The sequence below is a fragment of the Macrotis lagotis genome, chromosome 1, assembly GCF_037893015.1.
Source record: "Macrotis lagotis isolate mMagLag1 chromosome 1, bilby.v1.9.chrom.fasta, whole genome shotgun sequence".
Taxonomy (NCBI): Eukaryota; Metazoa; Chordata; class Mammalia; order Peramelemorphia; family Peramelidae; genus Macrotis; species Macrotis lagotis.
Genome location: NC_133658.1, coordinates 903,963,544 through 903,977,869, shown reverse-complemented (window position 1 = coordinate 903,977,869; position 14,326 = coordinate 903,963,544). Strand labels below are relative to the sequence as shown.

General features: G+C 47.7%; 1 protein-coding gene across 1 annotated transcript in view; it reads left to right on the top strand.

Annotated features, from left to right (window-relative positions):
- Positions 1–14,326, top strand: part of BICRA (BRD4 interacting chromatin remodeling complex associated protein) — a 67,419-nt gene that overhangs the window by 35,952 nt on the left and 17,141 nt on the right. Inside the window, exons 2-5 of the mRNA XM_074219165.1 lie at positions 8,055–8,156; positions 10,462–10,507; positions 10,608–10,650; positions 10,928–10,993. Of these exons, the coding sequence (XP_074075266.1) occupies positions 10,467–10,507; positions 10,608–10,650; positions 10,928–10,993 (150 nt within the window). The 5' untranslated portion in view covers positions 8,055–8,156; positions 10,462–10,466. The remainder of the gene's footprint in view (positions 1–8,054; positions 8,157–10,461; positions 10,508–10,607; positions 10,651–10,927; positions 10,994–14,326) is intronic.

Here is a 14,326-nt window from a genome sequence, read left to right as displayed (position 1 = left end):
GCCCCTCCCCTCTTCAGGACTCAGTTTCTCCTTCTGTAAAATGATGAAGTAAGCTGAGGTAATCTCTGAAGACTTCCATCCCCAGGATTGGCAACCCTTGTTCTGGGCCCCTCCCACCCTGACATTCCTTGTTCTGGGCCCCCCCACCCTGACATTCCTGGTGCTGTGCCCCCTCCCCATTCCTGGTTCTGCCCCCCACATTCCTGGTTCTGGGCCCCCCCCACCCTGACATTCCTGGTTCTGGGGCCCCTCCCACCCTGACATTCCTGGTTCTGTCACCCCCACATTCCTGGTTCTGGGCCCCTCCCACCCTGACATTCCTGGTTCTGGGGCCCCTCCCACCCTGACATTCCTGGTTCTGTCACCCCCACATTCCTGGTTCTGGGCCCCTCCCACCCTGACATTCCTGGTTCTGGGCCCCCCCCCCCCCGACATTCCTGGTTCTGGGCCCCTCCCACCCTGACATTCCTTGTTCTGGGGCCCCCCCCCCGACATTCCTGGTTCTGGGCCCTCCCACCCTGACATTCCTTGTTCTGGGCCCCCACCCACCCTGACATTCCTGGTTCTGGGCCCCCCCCCCCCCGACATTCCCCCTGGACCAGAATAGAGAGCTTTTTTTCCTACTGAATTTCTTCCATCAGAGAAGAGCTCAAGGTCCTGCCTGTGCAGCCACTTGGTTTTCTCCCTGTCTGTGGGGATGGTTTTGTTTTCTGCCCTTTAGTGGACTGCTCCCAGCCACCTAGGGATCTGCCCCCCTCTCCCCCCAGGTAAAGGGCATCTCCAACTAAATGCATGATCCTGATGAGAGGCTGTCCTCTGGCCCGGGGACTGAGTGGAGACCCAGGGTCAGCTGACCTTGGCTTATTGCCTCATTTTCTTCCTTCCCCTCCACTTTACAGATGAGGAAACTGAGGCACAGGCTGCCCTCTCAGCTAAGAAGTTGGGAAGCTGGAACTTCATGGAGCTCACTCCATAGATGCTGGGCCTCCTTGCCCTTCCTTAGACATTACTGTCTGCTTTTTTTCTATCACAAAAGCTCCTGGGCGGCCTTCTGAATCCTTTTCCTATGGAGGACGTGATTCCCCGGGAGGAATGGATCCAGCCCTGGAGTTCAGTTTTGCTGCTGGGGCCCCTCTCCCTCTGCCATATACAAAGGTTCAGGGAGGCCATTGCTCAGGTTTCTTGTGGCTCTTGTGCCCGACCTTCCTGACCCTCAGTTTTCTCATGTGTAAAATAGGTTTTAGTGATCATTCATTTTCCCTCCTAGACCAGCTTCTACTTTGCCTTAATCCTAATAACAACTCTCACCTGCACAGTGATGTTGGGTGTGTGAGTTGGCCTAGGAGCCAGGCAAGATGTGGGTTCAAGGGCTGAAGGCGGTGATGTCGGGTTTAACTTCATCTCCTCGGTTGCAAGGAAGATAGTCTTGCCCTGGTGGATGGAGTTTCCTCACATGGGAGGAGTGAGTGAAATCACAGGCCCAGTCCCCATTCCCTCTGCTGATGTTTCCCAGTGGATCACACCGGGCCAGTCATTTAATCTCAGCCTCAGTTTTCTCATCTGTAAAATGGGGATGATAACAACTCCTCCCTTGCAGGGTTGTTGTGAGGATCAAATGGGAAAATATTTGTGGGTCACTTAGCCTTGTGGCTGGCCCGTAATAGGCGCTCCATAAATGGCTGTTGTTTTCTGTCTGTATTTACTATCTAGCTCTTCTCTCCCCTCTCTGTTCACTTTCACTTTCTCTCCGTTCTTCTCCCCTCCCTCCCTCCTCCCTCCTCCTTTCCTCTCCTCTTCTTTCCTCTCTTTTTTTCTCCACTGGGAGATATCAACTGACATTTGTGTGGCATTTTGGATTTGAGAAGCTGATAGATACCCCAAAGAGAGAATTTGTGACCCTGGACAAGTCATTTCATTTCAGTGTTCTAGGCCAGAGGCTTGGCCCACAACACTCCCTCCCCAGTACAAGGTAAAACATGACTGAGAAATATTTAGCAGAATCAATTTAAGAGAAATGCTCCCGTTCAGTGGGTCAGGAAGCATGCATTAAATGCCTATTGTGTACCAAATGCCAGAAACAGAAAAAAAAACCTTACCAGTTCCATGATCTATATGGCATATAAGAATCTGTGGGAATTTTCTCAGTGAGCCAGCTGGCAGGGATCCTTACATTTTCTGTTCAGTGACCCTGATACCTGTGCTCTGGGCCACCCCCTTAAAGCCAGGGCACCTTCAGAGAAAGGCTTGACCTGTCTTGAAAGAGGAAGCTTCCTTCCCCCCCAGCCTCTGGATCAGCCCCTGGGCAGTGGATTGAGGAGGACCTGAGTTCAGATGCAGCCTCAGACACTTGACTCTAACTAACTGTGTGACCTTGGGCAAGTCACTTCACCCCGACTGCTTCACATCCAGGGCCATCTCCAGTCATCCTGATTTCATATCAGACCATGGACCCAGATGACTCTGGAGGAGAAACTGAGTCTGGGGACTGCCAAATCCAATTCATGTGCTTCTCCTGGTATCCCCTGATGTCACGGTCTTCTTTGAGAATGAAGGACAAACAGTATTATTATCATTATTATCGTCATCATCAATTTATTTCCTGTCTAACCCAGAGTCCCATCTTACTTGTCAAGCCTTTTCCATATAGTAGGTCTTTCATCTTCTCCACAGCCTAGGGATGGGGAGGTGCTACTATTTTCACCATTTTAGGGTTGAAGCAATGGAACCTGCGAGGTTAGGTGATCTGCCCAGGGTCTCAGAGCTAGAAAGTGTCCCCTTCAAAAGGATGTCTTCAGGCCCGCGCACTACCCGGCGCGCCGCCTAGCGGCCACTGTGGGCATGGCTGCTAATGCTTTCTCCTGGCAGGCTGCCCCTGCTGTGGACACACCCCTTCTTCCTGCCCTATTCTGGAATCTTCCTTATCCAGTGCTTGCTTGCATTCCTCCTTCGGGGAGCATATATAGGCGGGACATTGGAAGGAGCAGAATATAATGGTATAATATAGTAAAGAGATGGAGTCAGTGGGTGATAAAGGAAAGGTACCGGGAGGAAGGGAAAGGAGAGGAAGAAGGGGCTAAGAGGAAGCTTTTACAATGGAGTGGAAAGGGGGGATGGGCAAGGGGGGAATGAGTGAGCCTTCATGCTCATCAGAAATGGCTCAGAGAGGTAATAACATACACACTTAATAGGGTGAGGAAATCTATCTTACCCTAGAGAAAAATGAGAAGAAAGGCATGGGATAAGGGGGAATAGGGGGAAGGAAGGCGGGAAGAGGTGATAAAAGAGAGGGAAAATCCAAGGAGCGGGTACTCAGATACAACACACCTTTGGACAGGCCAGGATGAAAGGAGAGAGAGAATAGAATAAATGAGAGTGGGGAGGAATAGAGTGGGGGGAAATACAGCTAGTAATAGCAGCTGAGGGAAAAATATTGAAGCAGCTTCTCTGGTGGACTTAGATAAAGAAAGCAACTGACCCCAGAGACAGAGCCATTGGAATCTGAACACAGACTGAAGTACAATTTGTTTTCCTCTCTCTATTCATGAGGTTTCTCATCTTCTTGGGGGGGGTGTTGTTTACTCTTATAACACATTCAATTTACATCAATGTATGGCATGGAAACAATGCAAAAACTATCAGCCTTCTATGGAGGGGGAGGGAAGGGGGGGATTGTAAAATCCAAAACCTTTCAAAAAAAATGATAGGTGCATTCCTCCTTCCTCCTTTGGTTTGTAGGTTCTCAGGTCTCTCATCCTAGCTAGTGCTTCATGTTTCTCTGCCTATGGCACCAGAGATGGAAAATCAAGATATTCCTGCTTTAAAACCTGTTTTTTCTCATAGAACCCATGACTTCCCAGGGCCTCAGAGAACTAGTCTCTTCTGGTTGGGGCTGGAACCCAGACATCCCCACTCATCAGTCAGCCTGAGAAGGCCTTCCCTTTCTTTTTTGGTTTGTCCATATCTTTTTTTGTTTTGTTTTTTTTACAAGGCAATAGGGTTAAGTGACTTGCCCAAGGTCACTTAGCTAGGTAATTATTAAGTGTCTCAGACTGGATTTGAGCTTGGGTCCTCCTGTCTCCAGAGCTGGTGCTGTATCCTCAGTGCCAACTAGCTGCCCTGTCTGTATCTTTTTGTACCTAGTTGTGAAGATGTTGTTAAGCTCTGTTGGATTGGATGCTTCTTGAGACCCTCTTTGTATCTCAAGGGCTTAACATAGCATTTGGAACATTGTGCTTAGGAAGACTTGGATTCAGATCTATCTAGACACTAGCTGTGTGAACCTGGGCAAGTCAACTCTCCTCTGACTTTTTTTATCTTACTGTAAAAAGGAGGAATTTGGACCAGATGACCTCCAAGCTTCCTTCTGCCTTTCAATCCTGTGATTCTATGGCTTGTCCCATCTCAGGCTCATTTACTTGATCCCTGAACAACTGAGACCTAGTGGTACCCATCCTATCTCCTTTGGCTTCTGAGATTTAAAAGTCATTTATTTCTTGAATTCTTTTTTTGCTCCTCTTATGTCTCTCACCCTGGATATATCAGTGAAGGACTTCTTTTCTTTGAATTAAAGCCATAGTAGATATTTCTCTTTGGCCCCTCTGGTTTTTCTGAGCCGCCCATCCATCTCATCCCCATCCCATGCTATTAAGGGCCAAGATAGAGACATTCTTGTCTTCTTTTCATGAAGAAGGAATTAGAAGTCATTGTCACCCATGACTTGGGATCTAATGGGGCTCCCACCCTGCTTTTTGGTGAGGAAATTGCCTTATAAATTAGAGTTGTAGTTTTTGTCTGTACCCTTTTACCTTCACTGTCCTGGGGATCTTCTTCTTTTTTAAATTTATTTGATTTATTAATTTAATTTTTGAACTCAGATCTTGGGTCTTCCTGACTCCAGGGCTGGTGCGCTATCCACTGCCCCTTATTTCTTTTATTTTTAATTTTTCCTCCCAGCTACGCGCCAAAGCATGTTTCAGCATTTTTTCCAAAACCTTGAGTTCCAAACTGTCTCCCTTCCTCCCACCCTCCCCTCCCCACCGCCACTGAGAAAGCAAGTCCCTTGGTATAGATTAAAAATGTATAGCCATGAAAAAACATTGCTACAACAGTCAGATTGTAAAATTAGCTGTAGCCCCCCCCCCACACACATTCAGAAAGATAAACTCAAGAAAAATAAAGTGAGCAAAAAAAGCATGCTTTTGTCTGTATTCAGACACCATTAATTCCATCTTTGGGATGGGATAGCATTCTTTAGCATAAGTCCATCAGAGAAATTGCTTCAATATTTTTTTCCCACAGTTGCTATTGTTGGGGGGGGCCTTCTTTTTGACCATCCCTTGAACCTATTCAAGGTTAGCCATTGTCAATGGCCATCTCTCCCTGTAGGAGCCGTCTGCCTCCCTTTCTTCACGGTCCTTCTCCTTTTGTTGTGGGTAATAGATGGCTGCTGTCTCCCGCTTCCCCCCCATGTCTCCTCTGTCCTCTGTGGATTGGCACTTGTGCTGCCTCGAGAATGTATCAGTGTGGGGAAGTCTTGGTATGGGGGACTTGAAAGATCAACTCAAGAGGCAGCATGGTACAATGGACAGAGCCCTGCATAGAGTTGGAGGGTGTGTATGTAGTTCAAGCCTCCCAAGTGACTTCTTTACCTTGACTTTATCAACTTCTCACCCAAAGGAGGGGATTGTGCTTAATGACCTGAAGTCCCTTCCAGGTCACTTTATGATCCTATCACTTCACCTCCCTGGATCTCAGTTTCTCCATCTGTAAAGTGATCTGGACTCAGTTGCCTTTCTGATTCTTTCTGGCCCTAAATCTGTGATCCTCAGAAGCTGGGCTTGTCTAAGTTAAATGAATCAGGTCACAGCTAGTGACCAGGCAACGTTCCCGACTTCTGCCAGAATCAGCAGGGCCACCTGACCCAACGTCTTTGTTCCACAGAAGAGGAAACTGAGGCCTAGTGAGTGGAAGGGCCTTGGGTCCAAGGTCACTTGGCTGATGAGTGAGCCAGTCAAGCCTCTTTGTTTTGGGAAAAAAGCTGGGGAGACTTCAAAACACTGGGTGATTGATTGAATTCCCAAAGGCAGCTTGGCCTCTCTCCTCCTTCCATTCAGTTCTGGGCCCCACCCATCTTCAGCATCAGTTGTCACTGATGGTATAGACCCAGGAACCCTTTGGAGCAAGGGAAAGAGCTAATGACCCAATGATCATTAGCATCTTGGGAGGTCAGAAAGAGGACAGCAGACTCCCAGCCAAGATGCTGACCACCACTGCCCTCGAGGGCCCGAAGGGAAGGGGGATTCTTCTAGGTGAAGGGATCTGTTCCTTTCTGGATGGGATCTGTAATCATTCCAAAGCTGTCTTACCAACTCGAGTGGTTGAAGAATGACTAAAATAATATAAAAGAATACAACATGGAGCATCCTGAGGACTAGCAGTGAAGATGTCATTTTCCTCTTGGAAGAGAGGTGGTGGATTAGAGGGGCAGAATGGGGCGTACTCTTTCCCATGGGACCCTTATTTTGCAGAACTATACTATTCTATAATATGAAATTCAGGGATGAGAGTGGGAAAGGTGGTCTTGGAGCAGTAATAGCAATATCAAATAAAACCAAAAAATTAATAAAATACTTTAAAAAAAGAATAGAAAAAAGACTTGTTCTTAGCCAGGTTATGAAATTCTTATGTTAATGTAAAATATTACTGATGCTATTAAGAGTGTTAAGATTAAAACAAAAGTCTGATTTTAGATTTACTATATCAGATATGAAAGGCTGTGTGAGGTAGAGGATTAGTGAACCTGAAAGATAGAAGGACTTGGGTTCAAGTCCTGGCCTCTGATCCCATGCTTGCTTTTGTGACCCTAGATAAGTCATTTTTATTCTTACTTCTAAACAACTCTTAGATTGTGAGCCCTTTGGGCAGAAACTTCTGTCTTTTTTTCCCCACAGTGTCTGATGTGTAGTTATTTGCATACTGACTCTTAAGTTGCCAAGGAGGTGCTAACCTGCATTAGTAGAGTGCATTTCTTCACCTGGGAGGTACCTAGTTCTATAGGCAAACTGAGTTGTTATAATCATTATAATCCTCCAAATCCATCCTTCTCCCTACAAGCCACATTTCTTTGCACATGTGTGTTATGCCGCTATTGTGCGTATGCATTTTATCTCACAGCCGCGTCCCTTGGCTGGCAATTAGTCTGGGTTTATGTTTCGTTTCTCAATTTCCCCCAGGGTTGGTGATTTGGTGGCAAAGGTAGATCCTTCCCCAATGTCAATTATGATCACTGCATTGTGGGAGAAAAACTTTTGAGTTGATATGGCTGAAAAATTCTGCCTCCAATGACCACTCTCAGGTGTGGGGGGGTTGGCCATCCTTGGCTTCTGGTGACAGATGTAGTCCATCTTTGATCAGGTCTGTGCTCCCAGCCTTCCTAGCTTAGTCTCCTTGGACCAGGGGGTCAAGGAAATGAGCCCTTCTTGGGGTGGTTCTCCTTTTCCTCATCAGTAAAATGAAATGATTGGATTAGATAACTTTTTTGGTGCTAGTAGTCCCTGGGTCACTTTATGGTCTTAGAGCCTTCCCAGCTCTAACATTCCCTGTTCTAGGTCCCTCCCAGCTCTGACATCCTCTGTTCTAAGGACTCTCCCAGCACTGACATCCCGTTCTAAGATCCCTCCCAGTTCTGACACCCCATGCTCTAGGCCCCTCCCAACTCTGACATCCCCTGTACCAAGATCCCTCCCAGCTCTGACATCCCCTGTTCTAAGTCCCTCCCAGCTCTGATACCCCTATTCTAGGTCCCTCCCAGCTCTGATATCCCCTGTTCTAGCTCCCTCCCAGCTCTGACATTGGTTTGTTTTTTTTTTAGAGGGTCTTCTAGTTCTGCCATTCCATGTTCTGCCATTCCATGAACTTAATTGTTTATTGAATTAAGTTAACAGGAAGAGAAAGAGAAGGGCCTCATGAGTGGGGGTGGGGGGTGGCTGGGCCTGGCTGGCTGGACCCACCTTTCACTTCCCCTTTTCACTGTCTTTCTCTCTCTTTCCCTATAGCTGGCCCCTCCAAGGACACTCCCCAAGTCCCCAGCTGGGGGCTCAGCGTAGGCCTGGAGTGGAGACCCCTCTCCTTCGCTTCATGATTCGATAGTAGCTCAGGTAATTGGGGCAACTGAGGGGTGGGAAGGGGACCAAGGACTAGTCATCAGAGTGACTTTATGTATCATTACTCTGATGCTCTCCTCATGTCAGCATCCCTCCCCTGGTATAGATTGCAGCCTTTATGGACCTTGCCTTCCTTTGTTGTGGTGCCCATGCCTTTCTAACTCACCAGGGTCTTCCTCTGGTCCTGTGTGGCTGGCAAAGGTGGGCTTTAGGGTCCTGTGGCTATTTACTCTTGGTTGTCATTCTCCATGGGACTCTTTTGGGCATCCTCAGCTATGGGACCTCCTTGATAGGAGGCTGCAGCCTCCCAGAAGTTCATGATTCTCAGATGGGCTCTCATCAGCCAGAGCCACATGGACTCATGAGTAGAGAGTGGCCATGTCCCAAATGGGTCCAACCTGGTCTTGCCCTGCGGTGATTTTGGTGGAGAGGGGAGGTCAGGTGCCTCTGGACCACTACTCCCTCTGAGAGATGGAACATGGACCTGAACTTTGAGGTAGTCCAGGGTTCAAGACCATGTTGGTCAAGTGACTCTGGGGCTAGGGACTGGGCTCAGGTCCTGCCTATGACAAATCCTGTCTGAGTGACCTTAGATGAGTCCCTTGACCCCTGTGGTCCTCAGTTTACTCATCTGTAAGATGAGAGGCTTATACCAAGATGGCCTCCCTCCCAGTTCCACACCTGGGATCCTAGAGCCTGGCCTCGGACATCTCATCTGCTCTTGCTAGACCTCCCTGGGCAGAGTTTTAGTCACTTGAAAAGGAGCCTGGGACTCTTCAAGGTCCTTTCAAGACTTCCACTCTGTAGTGTTTGGAGTCACTCCACCCCTCCCCTGACTCTCCCAGAAGACCCCCTCCCCCAGCTCCACCCCTTTGTCCCCTCTTGGTTCTGGCAACTCCCACTGATCCCCTCAGAAATGGAGGGGTTCTCAGCTGGGGACAGGGTGGTCACTGGGCCCAGAGGGGGCTCCTGGGGAGCAGGGCAGGTTAGCCAAGAGTGGGGAGGCCTGGTGTGTGTGTGTGTGTGTGTGTGTGTGTGTGTGTGTGTGTGTGTCTGTCTGTCTTCAGGTGTATTAGTAGGTGTCTTCATGAGATTCTTTGCTTCTTAAATTTAGAGCTGGGAAGGACCCCACAGGTCACTGAGGGGGTCAGTTCCCTCATTTTATACATGAAGAAACTGAGGCCAATAGAAATTAAAGTGACTTATACTGGGTCACAAAACAGATAAGCCCCTGCAGTAGGATTTGAACTCAGATCTTAAGTTCCAAATCCAGAGTTCTCTCCAGGATATACAGTCTATGTCTTTTGGGCTGCTGTCAATATGTCTCCAGGGGTTGGTGTCTGTCTGCCTCAGTCTCCCTCTCCTCCTGGAGCTGAGGGGGCAAAGCTCAGGGATCCTGACTGTGGGCATGATCTTTAGCCCACTTTCCTCTTTTTAAATTTGGGGATGATCATTCCGGCACTCCAGATCTCACAGTGCTTTAGAAATGGGAGGGACAGAAGGCTGGCTTTATGTTCAGAAGTCCTGGGTTCAAATCCAAGCTGTGTAACCTTGGACTAGTCACATCAGTGCAGAGTTTCAGTTTCCTCCTCTGTAAAATGAGTTGTTTTGAGTCGATAGCCTCTGAGATGCCTTTTGGAACTGGGAGAGAGAAGAGCTCCTAATAACTGCCAGCATCTCCATGCAACTTGTGAGCTTTGCAGAGCACTGACCAACATGATCTCATTTGATCTTCCCAACAAGCCCATGAAGCAGGTTCTGCTATTATCTATGTTTTAGAGATGAAAACTGAGGTTAATTCACCTCTAGGTGTGGTCTGAAGTCAACTCTGACCACAGGTCATCCATCCAATCACTGAGTGGCCAAAAAAGACCCATCTGAACATCCCTAGGGGGCTAGGAATTGAGATGTGCTGGAGGTGGAGGGATGCCTGGGACAAAAGAGATCCAACATTAAACCTCAATCTCTCTCTCTCCCTCCCTCCCTCCCACCCTTCTCTTCTCCTTCTCTCCCTTTCTTCTCCCCCTCTTTCTGTCCCTCTCTCCATCTTCTCCTCCTCTTTCTTTCCCTCTCTCCATCTTCTTTCCCCTTCTTCTCCTCTTTCTTTCCCTCTCTCCATCTTCTCTCCTCTTCTTCTCTTCTTTCCCTCTCTCTATCTTCTCTCCCTTTCTTCTTTCTTTCCCTCTCCATCTTCTCTCTGTTTCTTCTCCCCTTCTTTCTTTCTCTCTCTCCATCTTCTCCTCCTTTCTTTTTCTCCATCTTCTCTCCTCTCCTCTCCCCTCTCCCCTTCTCCCTCCAGTGGAGATGGATGATGAGGATGGGCGATGCTTGCTAGACGTGATTTGGTGAGTTACCCACAATCCCTCCTGTCCCCCTATTGGATGGGTGTCCTCTCTTGACCATACCTCACTCTCACTCAACCCATACTCCTTTTCTGTCTTACAGTGACCCTCAGGCCCTCAATGATTTTTTACATGGATCAGAGAAAGTAAGTAGTGGGGTTTGTTGTCTTTGGGGGGGCCAGTGGGGAGGGGGCAGAGTGGGCAGAGGGCTAGTTAGACCATCAGTCTTGTCGTCTCCCTTTCCTGGGTGACCTTTTTCTGAAAGGCATGGTGCTGAGCTCCTTAACCTCCCTCCCCCCCCCCAGATCAATGCCACCCTTTCCCTAGAAGATGAAGCATGAGTGGCCGACAGGAATGGTGGGGAACCCCCAGCTAGGACAGACCTTTGACCTTTGGCCCATAATCGGGCGGGTGTCTTTACAGATTGACAGCGATGACCTTTTGGATAACACGGGGGAAGCCACAAGTGCCTTCTTTGAAGGGGCTGGGGTGAGTGGCCTGGGGGGAGGGTGGAAGGATGGGAAGTGGTGGGTGGGAGAAAGGTAGGGGCCGAGGTCCAGTCACCCTTCCCAAGGAGAGGAACAAAGAAGTGGACCAGAGACAAGGGTGTCCAAGGGAAGGATTGAATGAGCCTGGCCACAGACGTCACCCTGTGAACCTTACTTTGTTGTAGAGTTCCTAGCTATTATGATGATGATGGCAAATTGAGCCTTGAGAAGGCTCCTGGTTTCAGGAGAATCTTGTAGTCAAGCCAGAACCCTGTGTAATGCAGAAGGTAAGGGCACCAAACTTGAGAGTGAAAAGATCTAAGTTCAAGTTCTGCCTCAGAAACTTAACTGTGTGACTGGGACAAGTCACTCTCTCTGGACCCCAGTTTCCTCATCTATCAGATGAGAGGTTTGGATTCTGTGGCTTCTGAATAGATGGTCCTCTAGCCCTAAATGGATGGTCCTCTGATCGTATTCCCCATTTGTGACCCCAAGATGCCACCGCTTGTCATAGTAAATCCTGCCTGCCCCCTTTTTGTGGGTTCAGCAACTATACCGTCAATGTGTGGGCGCCATTCTCATTCATATTTTTCATGGATGAGAAAGAACGTGTATCAGTCTGTATTCATTCAGCACTGTAGTAGATGCTGAGCACCTAATGAGAGAATGAGCTTTCAAAGAGTTTGCCTTTTATTGTGGTTGAGATGAACATGAATATATTCAAAATGGATAGACATACGAGGTAAAGGGAGGCTTCCTAGCAATTGGGGGACTGGAAAAGATCTGTGAAAAAATTAACTTGAACTGAGTCGTAGGAGCCAAGGCTTCTTCTAAGAGGTGGAGTGAAGAGGGAGGACAGAAACAGCCTGTGCAAAGGCATGGTGGTGGGAAACGTAGTCCATGTGGAGAACAGCTGGGAGATGAGTCTGTGGGAATGGGAGTCCTGTGTAATAAGCTTGGAAAAGTGGATTAGAGTCAGAGCATAGGGAACCATTGCAGCTTATTGAGCAGGGGAGTGATCTTTTAGGAAGATCACTTGGGTTGCTGTAGATTGGATTGTTGGAGCTGGGAGAGCCTTGAAGCAGAGAAATGTCTTGAAAAGTGATCTCTGAATGTCTTTTATAACTGTGTTCCTCCCTCCCTCCTCACTCTCTCCCTCCTTCCTTCCTTCCTTCCTTATTCTTTCTCTCCCTCTCATGTCTGTCTGTCTGTCTCTCTTTCTCTGTCTCTTTGTCTGTGTCTCTCCCTCTCCCTCCCTCCCTCATCTGTCTTTCTCTTTTTCAACATTTATTTGGTTAGGTCCGATAGTTCTTCCCATCTTCTGAAATGCTTCCTCCTGGGGGACCCTGGACCCCAGGGTGCTGAAATCCAAATGTAGAGGTTCTGTTGTTATTCCTGATGAGAGGAGATCACCACAGGTGTGGGAACACCTGTGCTCTGTCCTTGTTCTACTCAGAAGGTCATGTCCCAGGGTTCTGTGTGGGATGCAATGGGCATAGGCTTCAGCTGACCTCACCCACTTTTGTCCCATGAACTCACATGCTTAACAGTTGAGACTTCTGACCTCTTTCTGGTAGTTCATTCTCTTCTAAGCTTCTGGTTTTTTTTTTTAAGGTTTTTGCAAGGCAAATGGGGTTAAGTGGCTTGCCCAAGGCCACACAGCTGGATTTGAACCCAGGTATTCCTGACTCCAGGGCTGGTGCTTTATCCACTGCACCACCTAGCTGCCCCTAAGCTTCTGATTTTAATGGAGTAAATATCTCTGCTTTTGTCCCTTTCCCCTTTTCCACTATCCATAATTTGATTCAGTTGTTAGGACTAGAGACACTACAGTTTCTCATGGCATCATCTTCTCCTTTATCCCCCCTTTTTAAAAAATTTGGCATTGTTGGCTTTTGCCATTGTTCTAACCTGTCGCTCGTCTGATGACATATAGGCAGTCTCTGGTTTGGAGATGACCCCTGATCACCCTGGTGGCTGGTCTTTTCCATCTGGGCACCCTCTCTTCCATTGTGTCGAGATGTGTGGTCATGATGATGATGATGATGATGATGATGATGATGATGATGATGATGGAGGAACATGGAGCTCCCAAATGGTCAATAGCCTTTGATTTCTTCTTGTTTCATGTTCCCAGAAGAGCATTGACTTCCCTTCCTCTGCAGGAGAAACATTCTGGGAAGCTTGGATGATCATAGCATGCAAAATTCCCATTTCTGTAGGGCAGCAATCAGAAACCCATGAAGTGATGGGCATCAAATGTAGGTTTGGAGCCAGAATGACTTGGGTTTGGAACTGTAAACCTGGGCAAACAAATCCCTTAACCCTTCTAAACCTCCGTTTCCCCATCTGTAAAAGGAAAATGATAATCCCTGGGGTTTGTTGTGAAGCTCAGATAACAGAGTGTACAACAGAGGATTTGCTAGGCTTGCAGCCCTTGATGAAGATCAGCTCCTATCATTAGCGATAATTAATTAATTGTTAATTATCATCCCCTTTTTGTAGAGCAAGAAGCAGAAGCTTAGCTTAGTTAATTGGCTCTACCCAATCACACAACTCCATTATGTCAGAGTCAAATCTTTACTGTGTCTCTCATGATTGCCTAACTCTTATGTTTTAAAAAAAAAAAAATCATCTGGGGGCGGCTAGGTGGTGCAGTGGATGAAGCACCAGCCCTGGAGTCAGGAGTACCTGGGTTCAAATCCGGTCTCAGACACTTAATAATTACCTAGCCATGTGGCCTTCGGCAAGCCATTTAACCCCATTTGCCTTGCAAAAACCTAAAAAAAAATCATCTTTATTAATATCTTTTGATTCTCCATTGCTTTTCTTTGAAAAAGATCTCTTCCCTCTTTGTTGTTGCTATGAATATTTTCAGTTGTGTCTGATTCTTTGTGAGCCTATTTGGGGTTTTCTTGGCAGAGATCCTAGAGTGGTTTGCCATTTCCTTCTCCAGCTCATTTTACAGATGAGGAAACTGAGGCAAACAGGGTGAAGTGACTTGCCCAGGGTCACATAGCCTATAGGCAGGATTTGAATTTGGGGAGGTGACTCTTCCTGACTCCAGGCCCAGCACTCTTTTCACTATGGCACCCTATTCATACTAGCTGCCCTACCCCCTGAGCCATCCCTTGTAGCAGTGAATGAAAAGGAAACCAGAGCAGGGGACAAAAGGATACCTTGGTAAAACCAGCTACCACATCATCTGGAACAGATGGTAGTGCACTCACTATTCCTCTTCCATAGACCCCCACCCACTTCTGCAAGAAGGGGGGCAAGGACATTCTCTCATCTCTTCCCCAGAGGCAACCCTTTATTTGTGATTTTACACCAG